The sequence below is a fragment of the Heterodontus francisci genome, chromosome 15 (assembly GCF_036365525.1).
Source record: "Heterodontus francisci isolate sHetFra1 chromosome 15, sHetFra1.hap1, whole genome shotgun sequence".
NCBI classification, from domain to species: Eukaryota; Metazoa; Chordata; class Chondrichthyes; order Heterodontiformes; family Heterodontidae; genus Heterodontus; species Heterodontus francisci.
The window spans coordinates 93,626,406-93,648,678 of record NC_090385.1 but is presented as its reverse complement, the minus strand read 5'-3'; the positions used below and the strand labels follow the sequence as shown (position 1 = coordinate 93,648,678).

Below are 22,273 nucleotides of genomic sequence, written 5' to 3'. Positions count from 1 at the left end.
AGGAGAAGTGACGACGGTGGGGGGGGGGGGGAGGAGAAGTGACGACGGTGGGGGGGGGGGAGGAGAAGTGACGACGGTGGGGGGGGGGGAGGAGAAGTGACGACGGTGGGGGGGGGGGAGGAGAAGTGACGACGGTGGGGGGGAGGGGAGGAGAAGTGACGACGGTGGGGGGGGGGAGGAGAAGTGACGACGGTGGGGGGGAGGGGAGGAAGTGACGACGGTGGGGGGGGGGAGGAGAAGTGACGACGGTGGGGGGGGAGGGAGGAGAAGTGACGACGGTGGGGGGGGGGGAGGAGAAGTGACGACGGTGGGGGGGGGGGGAGGAGAAGTGACGACGGTTGGGGGGGGAGGGAGGAGAAGTGACGACGGTGGGGGGGGGGGAGGAGAAGTGACGACGGTGGGGGGGGGGGGAGGAGAAGTGACGACGGTGGGGGGGGGGGAGGAGAAGTGACGACGGTGGGGGGGGGGGAGGAGAAGTGACGACGGTGGGGGGGGGGGGAGGAGAAGTGACGACGGTGGGGGGGGGGGAGGAGAAGTGACGACGGTGGGGGGGGGGGAGAGGAGAAGTGACGACGGTGGGGGGGGGGGGAGGAGAGAAGTGACGACGGTGGGGGGGAGGGGAGGAGAAGTGACGACGGTGGGGGGGGGGGAGGAGAAGTGACGACGGTGGGGGGGGGGGGGGGAGGAGAAGTGACGACGGTGGGGGGGGGGGAGGAGAAGTGACGACGGTGGGGGGGGGGGAGGAGAAGTGACGACGGTGGGGGGGGGGGGAGGAGAAGTGACGACGGTGGGGGGGGGGGAGGAGAAGTGACGACGGTGGGGGGGGGGGGGAGGAGAAGTGACGACGGTGGGGGGGGGGGGAGGAGAAGTGACGACGGTGGGGGGGGGGGGAGGAGAAGTGACGACGGTGGGGGGGGGGGGAGGAGAAGTGACGACGGTGGGGGGGGGGGGAGGAGAAGTGACGACGGTGGGGGGGGGGGGAGGAGAAGTGACGACGGTGGGGGGCGGGGGGGGAGGAGAAGTGACGACGGTGGGGGGCGGGGGGAGGAGAAGTGACGACGGTGGGGGCGGGGGGGAGGAGAAGTGACGACGGTGGGGGCGGGGGGGAGGAGAAGTGACGACGGTGGGGGGCGGGGGGGAGGAGAAGTGACGACGGTGGGGGCGGGGGGAGGAGAAGTGACGACGGTGGGGGGCGGGGGGAGGAGAAGTGACAACGGTGGGGGCGGGGGGAGGAGAAGTGACAACGGTGGGGGCGGGGGGAGGAGAAGTGACAACGGTGGGGGCGGGGGGGAGGAGAAGTGACAACGGTGGGGGCGGGGGGAGGAGAAGTGACAACGGTGGGGGCGGGGGGAGGAGAAGTGACAACGGTGGGGGCGGGGGGAGGAGAAGTGACAACGGTGGGGGCGGGGGGGAGGAGAAGTGACAACGGTGGGGGCGGGGGGAGGAGAAGTGACAACGGTGGGGGCGGGGGGAGGAGAAGTGACAACGGTGGGGGCGGGGGGGAGGAGAAGTGACAACGGTGGGGGGCGGGGGGAGGAGAAGTGACAACGGTGGGGGGCGGGGGGGGAGGAGAAGTGACAACGGTGGGGGCGGGGGGAGGAGAAGTGACAACGGTGGGGGCGGGGGGGAGGAGAAGTGACAACGGTGGGGGCGGGGGGGAGGAAGTGACAACGGTGGGGGCGGGGGAGGAGAAGTGACAACGGTGGGGGCGGGGGGAGGAGAAGTGACAACGGTGGGGGCGGGGGGAGGAGAAGTGACAACGGTGGGGGCGGGGGGGAGGAGAAGTGACAACGGTGGGGGCGGGGGGAGGAGAAGTGACAACGGTGGGGGCGGGGGGAGGAGAAGTGACAACGGTGGGGGCGGGGGGGAGGAGAAGTGACAACGGTGGGGGCGGGGGGAGGAGAAGTGACAACGGTGGGGGCGGGGGGAGGAGAAGTGACAACGGTGGGGGCGGGGGGGAGGAGAAGTGACAACGGTGGGGGCGGGGGGGAGGAGAAGTGACAACGGTGGGGGCGGGGGGAGGAGAAGTGACAACGGTGGGGGCGGGGGGAGGAGAAGTGACAACGGTGGGGGCGGGGGGAGGAGAAGTGACAACGGTGGGGGCGGGGGGAGGAGAAGTGACAACGGTGGGGGGGCGGGGGGAGGAGAAGTGACAACGGTGGGGGCGGGGGGAGGAGAAGTGACAACGGTGGGGGCGGGGGGAGGAGAAGTGACAACGGTGGGGGCGGGGGGAGGAGAAGTGACAACGGTGGGGGCGGGGGGAGGAGAAGTGACAACGGTGGGGGCGGGGGGAGGAGAAGTGACAACGGTGGGGGCGGGGGGGAGGAGAAGTGACAACGGTGGGGGCGGGGGGAGGAGAAGTGACAACGGTGGGGGGCGGGGGGAGGAGAAGTGACAACGGTGGGGGGCGGGGGGAGGAGAAGTGACAACGGTGGGGGGCGGGGGGAGGAGAAGTGACAACGGTGGGGGCGGGGGGAGGAGAAGTGACAACGGTGGGGGCGGGGGGAGGAGAAGTGACAACGGTGGGGGGCGGGGGGGAGGAGAAGTGACAACGGTGGGGGGCGGGGGGAGGAGAAGTGACAACGGTGGGGGCGGGGGGAGGAGAAGTGACAACGGTGGGGGCGGGGGGAGGAGAAGTGACAACGGTGGGGGGCGGGGGGAGGAGAAGTGACAACGGTGGGGGCGGGGGGAGGAGAAGTGACAACGGTGGGGGCGGGGGGAGGAGAAGTGACAACGGTGGGGGCGGGGGGGAGGAGAAGTGACAACGGTGGGGGCGGGGGGAGGAGAAGTGACAACGGTGGGGGCGGGGGGGAGGAGAAGTGACAACGGTGGGGGCGGGGGGAGGAGAAGTGACAACGGTGGGGGCGGGGGGAGGAGAAGTGACAACGGTGGGGGGGGGGAGAGGAGAAGTGACAACGGTGGGGGGCGGGGGGAGGAGAAGTGACAACGGTGGGGGCGGGGGGAGGAGAAGTGACAACGGTGGGGGCGGGGGGAGGAGAAGTGACAACGGTGGGGGCGGGGGGTAGAGGAGACGTGACGACGGTGGGGGGGGGGGAGGAGAAGTGACGACAGTGGGGGGGGGAGGAGAAGTGACGACGGTGGGGGGGGGGGGGAGGAGAAGTGACGACGGGGGGGGGGGGGGGGAGGAGAAGTGACGACGGTGGGGGGGGAGGGGAGGAGAAGTGACGACGGTGGGGGGGGGGGAGGAGAAGTGACGACGGTGGGGGGGGGGAGGAGAAGTGACGACGGTGGGGGGGGGGAGGAGAAGTGACGACGGTGGGGGGGGGGAGGAGAAGTGACGACGGTGGGGGGGGGGGAGGAGAAGTGACGACGGTGGGGGGGGGGAGGAGAAGTGACAACGGTGGGGGGGGGGAAAGGAGAAGTGACAACAGTGGGGGGGGGGAAAGGAGAAGTGACAACAGTGGGGGGGGGGGAAAGGAGAAGTGACAACAGTGGGGGGGGGGGAAAGGAGAAGTGACAACAGTGGGGGGGGGGGAGGAGAAGTGACAATGGTGGGGGGGGGGGAGGAGAAGTGACAACGGTGGGGGGGGGGGGAGGAGAAGTGACAACGGTGGGGGGGGGGGAGGAGAAGTGACGACGATGGGGGGGAGGAGAGGAAGGGGCGAAGGTGGGGGGGGGGGGGGAAGAGGAAGGGGCGAAGGTGAGGGGCAGGGGCGAAGGTGAGGGAGGAGGCAGGGGCGATGGTGAGGGGGGAGGCAGGGGCGATGGTGAGGGGGGAGGCAGGGGCGATGGTGAGGGGGGAGGCAGGGGCGATGGTGAGGGGGGAGGCAGGGGCGATGGTGAGGGGGGAGGCAGGGGCGAAGGTGAGGGGGGAGGCAGGGGCGAAGGTGAGGGGGAGGCAGGGGCGAAGGTGAGGGGGAGGCAGGGGCGAAGGGGGGAAAGTGGGGCAGTGGGCGGGGGAAGGGGCAAGGTGGGCGGGTGGGGAAGAGGAAGGGGCGAAGGTGGGGGGGGTGAGGAAGGGGCGAAGGTGGGGGGGGTGAGGAAGGGGCGAAGGTGGGGGGGGGTGAGGAAGGGGCGAAGGTGGGGGGGGGTGAGGAAGGGGCGAAGGTGGGGGGGGTGAGGAAGGGGTGAAGGTGGGGGGGGGTGAGGAAGGGGTGAAGGTGGGGGGGGGTGAGGAAGGGGCGAAGGTGGGGGGGGGGTGAGGAAGGGGCGAAGGTGGGGGGGGGGTGAGGAAGGGGGCGAAGGTGGGGGGGGGTGAGGAAGGGGCGAAGGTGGGGGGGGGTGAGGAAGGGGCGAAGGTGGGGGGGGGGTGAGGAAGGGGCGAAGGTGGGGGGGGGTGAGGAAGGGGCGAAGGTGGGGGGGGGTGAGGAAGGGGCGAAGGTGGGGGGGGGTGAGGAAGGGGCGAAGGTGGGGGGGGGGGGAGGAAGGGGTGAAGGTGTGGGGGGGGGGGTGGGGGAGGAAGGGGTGAAGGTGTGTGGGTGGGGGGTGGGGGAGGAAGGGGTGAAGGTGTGGGGGGGGGTGGGGGAGGAAGGGGTGAAGGTGGGGGGGGGGGTGAGGAAGGGGCGAAGGTGGGGGGGGGGAGGAAGGGGCGAAGGTGGGGGGGGGGAGGAAGGGGTGAAGGTGTGGGGGGGGGGTGGGGGAGGAAGGGGTGAAGGTGTGGGGGGGGGGTGGGGGAGGAAGGGGTGAAGGTGGGGGGGGGGGGTGAGGAAGGGGCGAAGGTGGGGGGGGGAGGAAGGGGCGAAGGTGGGGGGGGGGGAGGAAGGGGTGAAGGTGTGGGGGTGGGGGGAGGAAGGGGTGAAGGTGGGGGGGGGGGGGGGAGGAAGGGGGTGGAAGGTGGGGGGGGAGGAAGGGGTGAAGGTGGGGGGGGGGGGGAAGGAAGGGGTGAAGGTGGGGGGGGGGGGAAGGAAGGGGTGAAGGTGGGGGGGGGGGGGGAAGGGGTGAAGGTGTGGGGGGGGGGGGGAAGGGGTGAAGGTGTGGGGGGGGGGAGGAAGGGGTGAAGGTGGGGGGGGAGGAAGGGGTGAAGGTGGGGGGGGGGGGGGGGTGGGGGGAAGGAAGGGGTGAAGGTGGGGGGGGGGGGGGAGGAAGGGGTGAAGGTGGGGGGGTTGGTGGAGTCGGGAGAGTTACACACACCAGCGCACTGAACGGGGATGTGGGCGAAGCAGACGGGCCTCGCCTCCACCCAGCCCCCAATCTGATGCACTCATTACTTACGAGGCCGGCGACGAGACCAAGTGGACATCCTCCGCCGCATCGTAGAACTCTTCGGCGTCACTCGTATCGGAAGCCATTTACATTCGGCGGGTGAAAAGTGGGCGGTACTGTCCTGCCAGCCGTTCGCCGCTGATGAAGAAGGTAAGAGACGGATCTCAGGGCTCGACACGGCAGCGGTTGGCGCACGCGCACTGCTCGTTTCTCCTGTCCCACGAGCAGCGGTGTCCCCTAACGGCTGTGCCCGGCTCGCGCAACTGCCAACTGCTCGCGCAGGCGCCCTTACCTCGCCCGCAGGAAGCTTTGCTCTTCCTGCTCTCGCTTCGACCGGTTCTCGCGAGAACTGTTGCAATGGAGCTTGGTGAGAGTGTGAGGGAGGAAGGAAGGAGGGGAGGATAGTGAATAGTCTGGTCCTGCGAGCCGAAGGAAGGAGTTAAGGACAATGACCAGGCTTGTCCTTGGAGAAGAAGGAAGGAAGGAGGGCAGGGCAGTGACCAGGCTGGTCCTGGGAGAGGAAGGAAGGAGGGCAGGGCAGTTACCAGGCTGGTCCTGGGAGAGGAAGGGTAGGGCAGTGACCAGGTTGGTCCTGGGAGAGGAAGGGAGGAAGGAGGGCAGGGCAGTGACCAGGCTAGTCCTGGGAGAGGAAGGAGGGAAGGGCGGTGACCAGGCTGGTCCTGGGAGAGGAAGGAAGGGCAGGGCAGTTACCAGGCTGGTCCTGGGAGAGGAAAGAGGGAAGGGCAGGGCAGTGACCAGGCTGGTCCTGGGAGAGGAAAGAGGGAAGGGCAGGGCAGTGACCAGGCTGGTCCTGGGAGAGGAAGGGTAGGGCAGTGACCAGGTTGGTCCTGGGAGAGGAAGGGAGGGCAGTGACCAGGCTGGTCCTGGGAGAGGAAAGAGGGAAGGGAAGGGCAGTGGCCAGGCTGGTCCTGGGAGAGGAAGGGAAGGGCAGTGACCAGGCTGGTCCTGGGAGAGGAAAGAGGGAAGGGAAGGGCAGTGACCAGGCTGGTCCTGGGAGAGGAAGGGCAGGGCAGGGCAGTGACCACGCTGTTCTTGGGAGAGGAAGGAACGAGGGGAAGGGCAGTGACCAGGCTGGTCCTGGGAGAGGGAAGGGAAGGGCAGTGACTAGGCTGGTCCTGGGAGAGGAAAGAGGGAAGGGAAGGGCAGTGACCACGCTGTTCTTGGGAGAGGAAGGAACGAGGGGAAAGGAAGGGCAGTGACCAGGCTGGTCCTGAAGAGGAAAGAGGGAAGGGAAGGGCAGTGACCAGGTTGGTCCTGGGAGTTGGCTTCAGAGTTCATAATTCTTTCAATTGATTCCTAAGTGCCTCCCTAACTCTAAAAATGCTGGGAATACAGGCAGCCTCTCTGAACAAAGAGAAACAGTTAATATTTCAGGTCGAGAATGAGAGGGCACAGATTTCAAGTATTTCATAAGAGAAGTAAAAGTGACACGAGGAAAAACCTTTTCATGCAGCGAGTGGTTATTGTCCGGAATGCATTGCCTGAGAACGTGATAGAGGCAGGTCCAATTGAAGCATTCAAAAGGGAATTAGGTAGTTATATGAAAAGGAAGAATGCAGGATTACGGGGAGAAGGTGGGGGAATGGACCTGAGGGAATTGCTTTTTCAGAGCCTGTGGACACGAGGGGCCGAATGGTCTCCTTCTGCACTGTAACGATTCTGTGATTCGATGAGCTTTGGTCAGCACCAAGTAGCTTGACCCTGGGCAAGTCCCTTTCACATATTGACCACCCTCTTTGAGAAGTCATTGGCCCGGATTTTCCTTTCCCAATAGCAGCGAATGCTGAGACATTCGTTGCTATTGAGGGCCGCAACAGCACCACTGCATCCAGTGATCTCTCTTATCGACTCATAGAGTTATGCAGCACAGAAACAGGCCCATCATATCCATGCTGGCCATCAAGCACCTAACTACTCTAATCCCAATTTCCAGCACTTGGCCGGTAGTCTTGTATGTTATGGCATTTCAAGTGCTCATCTAAATACTTCTTAAATGTTGTGAGGGTTCCTACCTCTACCACCTCTTCAGGCAGCGTGTTCCAGATTCCAACCACCCTCTGAGTGAAAAAATGTTTCCTCAAATCCCCTGTAGACCTCCTGCCCCTTACCTTAAATCTATGCCCCCTGGTTATTGACACCTCCACTAAGGGAAAAAGTTTCTTCCTATCTATCAATGCCCCTCATAATTTTGTATACCTCAATCATGTCCCCCCTCAGCCTTCTCTGCTCTAAGGAAAACAATCCTAGCCTTTTCAGTCTCTCTTCATGGCTGAAATGCTCCAGCCCAAGCAACATCCTGGTGAATCTCCTCTGCACCCTGTCCAGTGCAATCACATCCTTCCTCTAGTGTGGTGCCCAGAACTGTACAGAAACCTGATAGTTGCAGTGTTCCTCAATGGACCGTGGAGGAGACCACAGTGATGGTCCTGCCGTTCCAATGCTTAAAGCAGCAGGGACCAGTCGTGGGAGAATTTTGCCTATTTGCCCACAACTTGCATGGATAATCACAGCCATAAGTCAACATAAAAGGACTAAATTAGTGAAAAGTAAATCTAAAGCAGATATATTTGGATAGCCTTGTCTATTGGAGGTGTGATGATCTGTCAGGTAGGGTAGTAGAGATGAAAATATCAGCAAAACAATCACAGTTCTTCATGATTCACTGCCATGAATGAAAGAGGGTGACAAATAGTCAAGATTCCCCCGTTCCTAACCCCACCCACCCTGGCTCCTCAGTCCCACCAATGTCAGAAACAGCACTTGAGGGTCAGTGTCCAATTGCATTAAAAAATTAGCTTGAGGACACAAAACAGCAAGTCACAGTAAATGGTTGTTTTCAGGAGGATGGTCGACAATGGTGTTCTCCAAGGGTCAGTACTGGGATCACTGCTTTTTTTTGCTATATATAAATAACTTGGATCTTGGAATACAGAGTAGAATGTCAAAATTTTCCAATGACACCAAACCTGGATGTGTGGCAAACAGTGAGGCTGATATGAACTGCCTGCAACAGGACATAGATAGGGTAGCAGAATGGGCAGACAGCTGCAGATGGAATTTAATCCTGACAAGTGTGAGGTGATGCATTTTAGCAGAAGGAATAGAGAGAGGCAATATATACTTAATAGCACAGTTCTAAATAGTGTGCAGGGATAGAGGGACCTGGGGGTGCATGTGCATCAATCTTTGAAGGTGGCAGGACATATTGAGAAAGTGGTTAGCAAAGCATATGGGATCTTGGGCTTCATAAACAAAAGCATTGAGTACGAAAGCAGGGAAGTTATGCTGAACCTTTATAAAGCTCTGGTTAGGCCCGAACTGGAGTACTGGCTACCACACTTGGGAAGGATGTGAGGGTTCTTGAGAGGGTACAGAGGAGATTCATCAGAATGGTTCCAGTGATGAGAGATTTTAATTACAAGGTTAGGTTGGAAAGGCTGAAGTTGTTCTTAAAACAAAGGAGATTGAGGAAAGATTTAATAGAAGTGTACAAGATAATGACAGGCTTAGATAAGTTAGACAAGGAAAAACTGTTCCCATTATCTGAAGTTCCAAGGACTAGGGGACATAGATTGAAGGTTTTGTGCAAGAGATACAGGAGGAATATGAGGAAGAACTTTTTTTACGCACTGGGTGGTAATGACCTGGTACTCGCTGCCCAGAAGGGTGGTGGAAGCAGATAAAATTGATGACTTCAAAAGGAAATTGGATAGCCACTCAAAGGAAATAGACTTGGAGAGCTACGGGGATCGCATAGTGGAGTGGGACTGACTGGATAGCTCCATGGAGAGCCAGCATGAGCTCGATGGGCCAACCAGCCTCCTTCTGTGCTGTAAATGACTCTATGATGGGAATGGGAGGAGCTGATTTGCTCTTGCAGAGAGCTGGCACAGACACGATGGGCTGAATGGTCTCCTGTGCTGTAACTGTTCTATGATTCAATAAGAGGGGGAAACCTCAGGCAGTTTCACTGTGTTTATACCCTCCCATCAAGTGCTGTTTCCGACATCAGGAGGACTGAGGAACCAGGGGAGAGGAGGAGCCAAGTGGCGTTGATACTCAAGGGACAGACCCTGGCAGATGGGAGGTTTAAGCAAAGCCAGAGAGAATTGACACAACACTTTCCCCTGCCTGTCTCTCTCTCTATCTGTCTCCTGTCCTCTCTCAGTTTCTCTCCCCTGCTCCCTCTGTCTCAATCTTTAAAAATTCTTAAACTTTTAAAAACTATTATGAAACTAAATCATCATTAAAAACTCACCTGCCTTTGAGCTGAAGATTGACCTCAAGGTCAATTGACCTGCTCCGATCACAAGAAAAAAACCCCGAGCCGAACCCGACAGAACCACATTGGGCCCAACCCAGCCCGAGTCCCTCCATTCTTTCCCACACCCAACCGGACCCGACCACTGGAATGTTCACATTGCCTACCTTCCGACTCTGAATCTGCAGGAAGCTACAGGATAACATCATAGAGACGCTCACTGTGCAGATTCAGAGTTTCCCTCTTTGACGTCCCGACCTCCCAGCTCAGGTAGGTTCTTTACTTTTAACGCTTATTGCTGTGTGTGTCCGGCCTGACCCAAGCCTAAAAGCCCGACCCAGCCCGAACCCAACACATGTCGTCGGGTTCGGGTTGGGTAGCAGGCCTTTGCCTCAAGAGGCATGTCTTCAGCTCATGATGTCATTAGGGGCGTGACTTCACCGGCAATGCACCATGCTGGAAGACCTCACTGTTTGTCCTGTCACTAGACCCTGCTGCAACAAGTAGAGGGCGTTTTCGCTGGAGCATACGGACCAGGTAAGTATGAATTTTTTTGTGCAGTTAGCGGCAAATGCCGCCAATTCACCACTGGTAGCAAAATCCAGGCCATTGCGTTTGCTCTGTCCATTCACCTAACATTACAACTTCACTAATTGCCTGTGAAATGCTTTGGGGTGCCCTATGGTTGTGAAAGGTGCTATATAAATGCAGGTTCTTTATTGTCACTCTTTTGGTCATTGTAATCAGTTTCTCAGGCTTAATTTTGTCAATACCATTTGAGAGCCTCAGAAGTTGTATTCTCAATTTTCTCTTTAGTGTAAACAAATTCAACTTCTATATCTTTTGGTGTAGCTCAGGTGCCTGACACTAGGAGTCGTATAAATATCTCTTAGCTGTACATTTCCCAGAGCCATGTGATACCTATGCTGTAACATGGGGTTGAAATTGTATTGGCTCACACCCAATGATTCTACCCACTTTCCAACCCAAGTCCTATTTTGCCTTATTTACTATTGCTGAACACAATGTAGGGCGTTTCTGTGACTACACATGAACTAGAAGCAAGAGTAGGCTATTTGGCCCCTCGAGCCTGCTCTGCCATTCTATAGGATCATGGCTTATCAACTCCACTTACCTGCCTACCCCCAATACCCTTTGACTCCCCTGTTTGTCAAGAATCTGTCTACTTCTGCCTTAAAAACATTCAATGACCCTGTCTTCACTGCTCTCTGGGGAAGAGAGTTCCACAGTCTCACGACCCTCTGAGAAAAAAAAATTCTCCTCATCCCTGTCTTAAATGGGAGACCCCTTATTTTTAAACTGTGCCCCCTAGTTTTATTGTCTCCCACTAGGGGAAACATCCTTTCCACATCCCCCCTGTCTGGTCCTCTCACAATCTTACATGTTTCAATCTTCTAAATTCCAATGAATACAGACCCAACTTGTCCAATGTTTCCTCATAAGATAACCCTCTCATCCCAGGAATCAGTCGAGTGAGCCTTCTCTGAACTGCTTCCAATGCAATTATATCCTTTTTTAAGTAAGAAGATCAAAACTATACACAATACTCTAGATATGGTCTCGCCAATGCCCTGGTACAACTATAGCAAAACATCTCTACTTTTATATTCCATTCCCCTTGCAATAAATGACAACATTGCATTTGCCTTCTTTAATCATTTGCTGTACCTGCAACTATCTACAAATACACCAAAACCATTTTCCTGAAGGCGGATTATTCACCTCGTTCGGAAATTGGCTCAGTGGAAGGAGAGAGAGAGAGATGCAATGGGCAGGTATTTTAACTGGCGAATATGACTAGTGGTGTACCACAAGGATGTGTGTTGGGACTTCAGCTATTCTCCATGGTTATGAACAACTTATGAATCGCAGAAGGTTGGTCTGCAGGTACAGCAAGTAATTAGGAAGGCAAATGGAATTTTGTCCTTCATTGCTAAAGGGATTGAGTTTAAAAGCAGAGAGGTTATGTTGCAGCTGTATAAGGTACTGGTGAGGCCGCACCTGGAGTACTGTGTGCAGTTTCGGTCTCTTGAGAAAGGATATACTGCCACTGGAGAGGGTGCAGAGGAGGTTCACTAGGTTGATTCCGGAGTTGAGGGGGTTGGCTTATGAGGAGAGACTGAGTAGATTGGGATTATATTCATTGGAGTTCAGAAGAATGAGGGGGGATCTTATAGAAACATATAAAATCATGAAGGGAATAGATAAGATACAAGTAGAGAGGATGTTTCCACTGGCAGGTGAAGCTAGGACAAGAGGGCATAGCCTCAAGATTAGAGGGAGCAGATTTAGGACTGAATTAAGAAGGAACTTCTTCACCCAGAGGGTTGTTAATCTATGGAATTCCTTGCCCAGTGGAGTAGTGCTTCTTCAGTAAACGTCTTTAAAGCTAAGGTAGATATCTTTTTGAACAATAAAGTAATTAAGGGATACGGTGGGAGCGCGGATAAGTGGATCTGAGTCCACGAAAAGATCAGCCATGATCTTATTGAATGGCGGAGCAGGCTCGAGGGGCCGGACGGCCTACTCCTGCTCCTACTTCTTATGATCTATGATCTTATGAACTTAGATGATGGACTAGGAACCCACTTATCCAAATTTTCTGATGACAAAGAAAGGTGGCATTGTAGGCAGTGTGGATGGAAGTGTAACATTACAGAAATATTGATAGATTAAGTGAATGGGTAAAACTGTGACAAATGGATTTCAATGTAGATAAATGTGAGATCCTCAACTTTGGTCCTATAAGATAGAACAGGGTACTTTTTAAATGGTGAAAAACTAGAAACAGTGGAGGTATAGAGATGATTAAAATGTCATGAACGGGTACATAAAATAATCAAAATAGGCTATTGGAATGCTGGCCTTTATAGCTAGAGGACTAGAATACAAGTGGGTAGAAATTGTGCTTCAGCTATCCAAAGCTCTAGAGTACTGCAAGTAGTTCTGGGCACCCCACACCTTAGGAAGGATGTATTGGTCTTGGATGGAGTGCAGCATGGATTTACTAAAATTATTTCTGGACTGCAACGGTTAAATTACGAGGAGAGATTATACAAACTAGGGTTGTATTCCCTGGAATTTAGAAGGTTAAGGGGTGATTTGATCAAAGTTTTCAAGATATTAGGAGAACAGATAGGGTAGATGGGGAGAAACAATTTGCTCTGTTGTCGAGGACTAGGGGCATAGTCAAAAAATGAGAGCCAGACCTTTCAGGAGTGAAATCAGGAAACACTTCTACACACAAAGCGTGGGAGAAATTTGGAACTCTTCAGCAAAAGGCAATTGATGCTAGATTTTTTGTTAATTTTAAATCTGAGATTGATAGATTTTTGTTAACCAAAGGTGTTAAGGGATATGAGGCAAAGGCAGGTATCTCAACTTACATCGCAGATCAGCCATGATCTTAGTGAATGGCGACAGAACAGGCTTGAGCGGTTAAATGGCCTCCTCTTGTTCCTATGCTGTGTGCTTTTTAGTCTGTTGTTTGTGTTTCTTCTTTCCTAATCCTAATTTCATGAATTTGTGCTGGTAAACTTAATTTGTTACCTCTGAACCAGAATTGTCAATTTGTCTGGAAGTCTCTGTCTCTGGACATTCCGCCCTTGATTGTTTGCACTTCTCATCTGTAAATTCTTATGATTTTATCAATTCCCTTTCAAAATACTGTGTATCAGTAATTTTTATTCTGGGCTCTGATAAGGGGGTACACCTGAATTGTTAACTCTGACTGACCTTCTGAACGAGTCAGGCAGGTAAGGGGATCAAGAATAAAAGCAAAATACTGCAGAGCTTTTATTTTCCGCAATAACTTTTGATGTGGTATCTTTTCAAATGCCTTCTGGAAATCTAAGTACAGTACATCCACCGGTTTCCCTTTATCCACAGCACATGTTACTACTTCAAAGCACTCCAATAAATTAGTTAAACATGATTTCCCTTTCACAAAACAATGTTGACTCTGCCTGATTACTTGAATTTTGCCCTGCTATAACGTCTTTAATAATAGCTTCTAGCATTTTCCCTATGATAGATGTTAAGCTAACTGGCCTGTAGTTTCCTGCTTTCTGCCTGCCTCCCCTTTTTGAATAAAGGAGTTACATTTGTCATTTTCCAATCTAATGGAACCTTCCCCCGAATCTAGGGAATTTTGAAAAATCAAAACTAGTGCATCAACCATCTCACCAGCCACTTCTTTTAAGACCCCAGGATGAAGTCCATCAGGACCCGGGGACTTGTCAGCCCACAGCTCCCAACAATTTGCTCAGTACTACTTCCCTGTTGATTGTAATTTTCGAGTTCCTACCTTCATTTCATTTCCTGATTTACACTTATTTCTGGGATGTTACTTGTATCCTCTATGGTTAAGGCCGATACAAAATACTTGTTCAGTTCGTCTGCCATCTCCTATTTTTCCCTTATTAATTCCCCAGATTCACTTTCTTTAGGACCAACACTCACTTTGTTAACTTTTCTTTTTTAAACATCAATAGAAACTCTTACTGTCTGTCTTTGTACTTCTCGCCAGCTTTCTCTCATACTCTAACTTTACCCTCCTTATTAATCTTTACTTTGTTCTTTGCTGCTTTTTATATTCTGTCTAATCTTCTGACCTGCCACCCATATTTGCACAATTATATGCTTTTTCTTTAAGTTTGATACTATCTTTAACTTTCTTAGTTAACCACGGATGGTGGGTCCTCCCCTGGAAGTTTTTGAAACGCAGCAGACAAGCTTTGAGAGCTAACCAGTGCAGGACCCCCGTGGGGCTCTCTCCCTCTATCTCTCTCTCTCTCTCTCTCTCTCTCTCTATCTCCAGGTAACATTGTAAGTTTCGAAACCTGTCTGCGACTGCAGAACATCCAAGTCTAAAATTGCTACAGACAGATCCCGGGGGAGAAAGCCACCTACATCACTGTCTCCAAGAAAACCCCGAACCAGGTGGACCAGCTGCAAGTGCACGTCTACCAACCAGAGACTTCAGAACCCCGAATTCAGCCAGAAGTCAACTGAATTACCAGACCCCACAGACTGTATATAGTTTTTTTTTCTGGACTCTAATCCAGCCAAGCTCCTCTTCACCACTCTGTAACCTATTTGTATGTGCGTGTTTGTGAGAAAGTTGGTGCATAGTTTGTTATTATCACTTAGATTGGGTTTTGATTTTAAGTACAATAAACTACCTCTTGTTTAAACTCAAGAAAACATGTCCAATTGGTTCTTTTATAATCATAGCACATAAAGGGTTAAACACTCACTGAATTGGTAAACACATCCACTGGTTGAAAAAGAATAAACCCTGTTGCAGTCAAACAAGGAGATGGGCAAGAGGGGAGCCTTTCGACGACTCCTCACCTGATTGTAACAAGGTTATTACTGAGCAAGTGCCGCTTGATTGCGCTGTTGACAACACCTTCCATCACTTTGCTGATGATCGAGAGTGGACTGACAGGGCGGTAATTGGCCAGGTTGGATTTGTCCTACTTTTTGTAGACAGGACATACCTGGGCAATTTTCCACATTACCTGTACTGGAAAGTCTTCAGTACTATTGCTGGAATGTTGTCAGGGCCCATAGTCTATGTAGTATCCAGTGCCTTCAGCCCTTTCTTGATATCACGTGGAGTGAATCGAATTGGCTGCAGGCTGGCATCTGTGGTGCTGGGGTCCTGAGGAGGAGGCCTAGATGGATCATCCACTCGGCATTTCTGACTGAAAACGGATGCAAATGCTTCAGTCTTGTCTTTTGCATTGGTGTGCTGGGCTTCCCCATAGTTGAGGATGGGGATATTTGAAGAGCCTCCTCCTCTTGTTAATTGTTTAATTGTCCACCAGCATTCATGACTGATCCGTTGGTTGTGGGATCGCTTAGTCCTGTCTATCGCATGCTGCTTCCGCTGTTTGGCCGCAAGTAGTTTTGTGTTGTAACTTCACCAGGCTGATACCTCATTTTTAGGTATGCCTGTTGCTGCTTCTGGCATGCCCTCCTGCACTCTTCATTGAACCAGGGTTGGTCCCCCGACTTGATGGTAATGGTAGAGTGTGGGATATGCCAGGCCATGAGGTTACAGATTGTGGTTGAATACAAATCTGTTATCATAACTTCCATGCTTTTGTACTCCATGCCCCTACTTAAAAAGCCCAGGATCCCATATGTTTTATTAACCACTTTCTCAGCCCGCCCTACAACCTTCAATGATTTGTGCACATACGCCCCCAGGTTGTCCTCCTCCTGCACCCTCTTTAGAATTGTACCCTTTATATCCAGTTCCCTTTTGAAAGTTAACCATTGATCTGCCTCCACCATCCTCTCATGCAGTGCACTCCAGATGCCAATACTAGCCTGAGGTCAGTAACATGTAAATAATTTTGTGTAACTTATTTGGAATTCGTAATTTCTATTGTTCAATATACTGGTTCTAGTCTAGCTGTGTTATTTATGGAGTGAAATTTGAACATGCACCAGCACTAAAAAATAAATGGACAGTAAGTCAATATTTACATGTTCAACATTGCGGTGCATGTGTTCTGGAGTTTTCAGTACTTTGTTATTGCTGCTACAACTAATATACTTTTATTGTGACTAGCAAATAATTCCTCCTTCAAAGCTAATCTTCATTATGTGGGGAATGCTTTTCATAAGGGGTAACATATTTGCTAATAAGATGACACAAAGTTCTTTTGTGATGCAACACCAGTAAATAAAATATCATGCAGAGTTTGTGGCGTTTCCTTAATGAGGGGTCTCGCTGCAATCAACTGTTAAATATGATTTGTTGGGCACTGCTGCTTTCTTCAGAAACATTTGCATACAGTTGTGAAACATAAAAGTGTATCTGCATATTCAGGTAATGAGCAGCTCAGTCAGCACAAGATCCGGACTGACATTCCAATCTAGTGCTGAAGTGCCATTTTTCGGTTGAGCCATTAAACTGAGGCACCATCGGTGCCCTCGGGTGGATGTAAAAGATCCCATGGCATGATTTAGCTGCATTTCTTGGAAAGCCTACCCAAACTGATCTTCAACATTGCCTAGAAAGAACTGTTCTAGGAAGATCCTAGTGACAGCCATCTATATGCATTTGGGACACCAAACCAAAAACCAAGGACAAGTATTCCACCTAAGTAGAGTTTTTTTAGTTTTCTTTGTAACAGCGCTATAAACAAAAATCTCTTTTATTTTTCTGGTTAACTGGGGTATGTATGTATGTGTGTGTGAGGGGCTAAGATAAATAAGGGGCTTTAATATTTCAACTTGAGTGTGTATGTTTTATTTCATTTTTCGTTAAGACTTGTTTTATAATCTCATAATTTTTTGTTTATTGAGGAAACCTGGTTGGTGTATTTTATTCTGGGATAAAAATAGAGTCTATGATTGACCTTATCGGTAACTGGGAAAAAAATTAAATATATGTTGTAACCTGTGGAGAAGTGGAACTAGAAAAGACAGTGCACTCCTCCCACCGCAGTCATAACATATAATTGGGGGTTCTGTGTAGGATAAACACAACACCAACGATGTACAATTGTAAGTGGGCTAATAATAATTGAAAAAGGAAAAATAAAAAAACAGGTTTCTTGTGTAATAGAGTAAAGTCTACACCACCGGAATGCCTTTAACAGTTGCTGCGACTTTTCTGGGGACGGAGGATGTATCCCTGAATGGTTTGTGGTACTTAACCAAGGTTAAGCTAATAGCATTGGCAGCAAAATTGGGGTTAGAGTTAAAACCAGGAGCTAGGAAAGCAGACATAATTGAAGTAATAACACAAACATTTGGAATTGGAAGAAGAAGGAAGCAAAACATAGGGCAGTGCAGTTGAATCAGCTAAAATTCAGTTACAGATGAGGCAGCATGAACTTGACAAAGAAATAGAAATGGAAAACTTAAACTTAACAAAGAAAAATAAATAAAAATAAGAGAACTTGAACTAGAAAAAGAATTGACAAAAATAAACTTGAACTAGAATTGCAAAGAGAAGGAAGGAAACTCGAAGTTAAAAAGCTGGAACTAAGACAACAGGATGGTCTTGACTCCAGTGAAGATTCTGGTGATGAAAGATCTAACTACAGCCCAGGACCCAGCGGAAAGCTGTTTATATTTGTAAAAGTCCTCCCTAAGTTTGAGGAAAAGGGCGTAGAGGCATTTTTCATTTCTTTTGAAAAGATAGGAATTCTTGTTGAAAGGAAAAGTAACTCCTTATCCCTCATGAGGCAGGCAAACCTATCGTTATACATAGGGATACAGGAGCCACCCAAACTTTTTTACTGGGGAAAGGCATAACATTTCCACCAGAGAGAGCACTGAATGCTAAAGTTTTAGTTCATGGTATTGGTGGGGAGTATATACCCGTACCTTTGCATCAGGGCGGCGCAGTGGTTAGCACCGCAGCCTCACAGCTCCAGTGACCCGGGTTCAATTCTGGGGACTGCCTGTGTGGAGTTTGCAAGTTCTCCCTGTGACCGCGTGGGTTTTCGCCGGGTGCTCCGGTTTCCTCCCACTGCCAAAGACTTGCAGATGATAGGTAAATTGGCCATTGTAAATTACCCCTAGTGTAGGTAGGTAGGTAGGTGGTTGGGAATATGGGATTACTGTAGGGTTAGTATAAATGGGTGGTTATTGGTTGGCACAGACTCGGTGGGCCGAAGGGCCTGTTTCATTGCTGTATCTCTAAATAAATAAATAAAAAATAAAAAAGGTGCACCTAGAATGTGACCTAATGTCTGGAACAGTAACTGGAGGAGTTGTCCATAGTTTGCCAGTAGACGCAGTTGATCTACTCCTGGGGAATGATTTGGCAGGAGCGAAAGTGGTAGCTTTTCGAGTAGTCATGGAAAAACCAAGTGAAGTTAAAGAGACAGAACAGTTGCAGGAAAAGTTTCCAGGAATTTTTCTTTCACGTGTAGTAACCCAAGCAATGGCTAAACAAGTTCCATTGTTGGAGGTAAAATTGGCACCACAGACAGATAGCCAAATATCTGAAACTTTCTTTGGGGATTTGGATAATCCAAAGGGAATGTTTAATAAATCTTCTCTGATCATGGCTCAGAAAGCTGATTCAGAGTTAAACAAAGTGGCACGATCAGATCGAACAGAAGCTGAGGCAAAAGGAGTTCCAGAAATCTATTGTGACGGAAATCATACCTGCCAAATTTACTAGAGGAATTTAAAAACTCTTTCCCCCTCTCCATAAAGACCCATGTGGAGGAACAAAAAGTACGTAGAGTGAGGCAAGCTGCAGTTCTAGCTAATGAGTTTGCTCTAATATACAAGTCGGTTCCCCAGGGGAAAACCTTTCCTAGTCACCCCCACAAACCCGAAAAGGACAAAGGGTGGGAAGGTGATAGGAGCCCAAGCAGTCCTGGGAGAGAAAGAAAAGCAGGACACACAGTGGGCCCTCCTCCAGTCATAAAGCTTAGTGCTGAAAGGAGTGAGGCCTGTGTGCTTCCATTGTAATAAGGCAGGTCATCTAAGAGCTAACTGCTGTAAACTACGGGGAAAGCCTGTCAGGTTTATCAGGGCACACCTGCTCAGTTCAGGAGAAGGGACCCTGATGGAAAGCACAGCAGACCAGGCTGTGGTGTTAACTGCAGTAGCAGTAAGACCCAGAAATAATACTGCTGTGGGTGCAGGAAAATGTAATAGTGTTCCTGAAGGTTATCAGGATTGTGTACCTGAAGAGAGAGTAACCCCATACCCCTCAAGTGGTGCAAGCAAGCCCATAGTAATACTCAAGGATACAGGGGCCATCAGATCCCTTTTACTGGGAAAAGGCATGACGTGTCCCCCCAGAGAGTGCAGTAAGTGCCACAATGATAGTAAATGGTATTGGGGGGCAGTGTACGCCCATACTTTTACATCAGGTGCACTTGGAGTGCGACCTAGTTTCAGGGCCAGTGACAGTAAGGATTGTCCCTAGTTTGCTGGTGGATGGGGTTGACCTGCTCCTAGGTAATGATCAGGCGGAGACGAAGGTGGTAGCTTCCCCAGTAATGAAAGAGAGACCGAAGGAGGTCAGAGAGACAGGGCAGCGTCAGGAGACGGTCCCCTGCAGTTACCCTGATTGTGTGGTGACTCAGGCCATGACCAAATTAGCTTCCCCAGAGGAGACTGAAGTGGCACTGCACTGCACACAGATGACCATGCTGTCTGCCTGAAACTTTCTTTGGAAAGTTAGAGGACCCAGGGAATGGATTAAATGGACCTTCCCTCGTTGAGGCTCAGCGAGCCGACCCAGTATTGAGAAAGTTAGCACAGGCTGCCCAGACTGAAGTTGAAGCAGAAGTAGTCCCTGATTGCTACTATTTAAAGAATGAGGTACTGATGAGGAAGTGGAGTTCTCCTCATAGACCTGAGAACAAAGAGTGGACAGTGGTTCACCAGTTAGTGGTGCCGCAGAGGAACCGGAGAGAAATATTAAGAATGGCTCATGAGATTACAATGGCTGTACATGTCAGTGTATGAAAAACCAAAGCCCGCATAAGACAGCGGTTTGACTGGCCAAAACTCCACAAACGTAGTGGAGTACCTTAGGAGTTGCCACATGTGCCAGGTTGAGGGGAAACCCCAATCTGTCGTGAAATCTGCACCCCTAATTTCTGTCCTGGCTTTTGGGAAATTGTAAAGGACCTCCGCTGAGAACAAAAGGGAACAGACAGGCACAGGTCTGGCAGAGAGTTAGAGAGGAAGGGGACAAAGAGGACAGGTTAAAAGAGGTCCGGGAGAATTCCCAAATTAAAATCCCTACTGTTCGGTCATCCAACCCCAAAATGTTGGAAAAATTAGACCCCACAGCCTCCTATGTAAATGCAGACAACCGAAGCACCCTACCAGGATTGCTAACAGCAGTTGCAGAAACCTGCAGGGACAAAGAAAGTCCTCAAGAGGGCAACGAAACCGTGGGGGTGATGCCTCACTTAGTCGAAGTGCCGCAGGTGAGTGCAGTGGAACTTGCACAAATACCTGCAAGCAGGAATGTCCCAGAGGACAAAAGGAAGATTAGCAAAGAATTCTCCCCCACAGTCAGGAGAAAAGGGAACCAACTATACCCTGAAGTTAACAGCACTTGCATGACTCACCAGAGCACTGAAAGTGAGGTCAGAGTAGATCCACTCACTGCCGACTCCCATGATCAGCGCTCCAACCCAGTGCTAATTAAATCTAACCATTCCCCTGCAGACCTCAACAAGAACAAAGGCACCTGAGACAATCATGGAAATGTGCAAACTCCAAACCTCCCCAAAAATCACATATTTATTGGGATGCCCATTCCCAACATATTGCAGGCTGACAGTAAAGAAACTTTAAACCCCTTGGGCAACACATAACTATCTCAGACCCACCTCAAGGGAAAGGGGGCAGTTTAAAGCGGCACTTCTACAAATAAAAGGCAGGCTGAAACCATTTTTAAGATTTCTGAATGAATGAGAGAAAAGCATGTGTGCTTTCCTGTATCTTCTCTTCCTTCTAACTTGTTATGAAATGCTCCCCTAATGTCTGATTTCATTCAGCAAGGGGCGGGGGTGTGATGGAAATCACACCTGCCAAATGGAAACATAAAAATTTTATCATATGGGAGACTACTTGAGCCTTTTTTTTACTGGACATTGCACATAACTTGCTCAAAAAAGAACAGCTGAAAACATGGTTGCACATTTACATTCTGAGAGACAGTTGAATAGAGAGACAATGGGAGTGCTCACTGATTCAATTCACAAGATTGGTCTGGGCAATAGTGATAATCAACATTCTTTGTCTGAGTAAGAGCCAGAACTCCACCCCCCACCCCCACCGAGTGTATCTGGAAAGCTTTGAAATGCAACAACCCTCCCAGAAGATGCTGTTTCAAACACAGGGATGGTCACATGACCTACCTGCTAGCCAGACTGGGGATTTTTTGAATTGTGCAACACAGAAAGGAAACTGACTGCAATTGGAAGACCAAACAGAAGGACAGTCTCTCTCTTTGTCTCTCACTCCACCAAATTCCCAGGGAAACCACGGTGGCAGTTTCTATACTTCAAGACTACAGACAAAGCATCTTCGCCCTTCTGGTACCAGGGAAGCAAGTTTGAAATTGTGCACCAAGCCCCAGTGAGAACTCCAAGATCTCAATTTCAATCAACAACATTACATCAAAGACAAATGACAGTACCTGTATTCCATTATTATGAACTCTACTTCAACACCCCCCTCCCCCCACCAATTCTTACTTCCCCTCTGTATCTATTTGTGTGTGTGTTTCTCTCATATGCATGTTCCCGTGATTGTGTCACATATTTTAATAATTTTAACTAGGTTAGAGTGGTAAAGCTAATAAACTTACATCTTTCTTGTTTAAACCCAAGAAAGCCTGTCCAATTGGTTCATTTGCAGTTACAATTAGAGAGCAGTGAGCAAAGATTCACTGAGGTGGAAAGATAAACCCTGTTACGGCCAAACCAGGAAAGGGGCAAGAGGGGAGCCTGAGACCCCTTCCTCACCCGGTCATAATACTATTATATTAAAAATGGGATTCTGATGAGGAAGTGGAGACCTCCTCACAGACCTGCAAATGAAGATTGGATGGTAGTTCATCAGATAGTGGTATCGCCGGGAACTTTTAAGGTTAGCACATGAAATTCCTACAGCGGGACGTGTGGGGATCCAGAAAACCAAATCATGTATAAGTCAACTTTTTACTGGCCAGGTCTTTCCAAGGATATGGTGCAGTTTTGTAAAACATGCCATACGTGCCAGATTGTTTGAAAATTGCAAGCTGCCATAAAGCCAGCACCTCTAATTCCTATGCCAGTTTTTAGGGAACCA

The 22,273-nt window shown here is 51.0% G+C and overlaps 1 protein-coding gene across 1 annotated transcript in view; it reads right to left on the bottom strand.

The window, feature by feature from the left end:
• wdr44 (WD repeat domain 44) overlaps positions 1 to 5,465 on the bottom strand; it is a 115,587-nt gene extending 110,122 nt beyond the window's left edge. Inside the window, exon 1 of the mRNA XM_068047854.1 lies at positions 5,173 to 5,465. Within this exon, the coding sequence (XP_067903955.1) occupies positions 5,173 to 5,249 (77 nt within the window). The 5' untranslated portion in view covers positions 5,250 to 5,465. The remainder of the gene's footprint in view (positions 1 to 5,172) is intronic.
• Between the last annotated feature and the right edge of the window lie 16,808 nt (positions 5,466 to 22,273).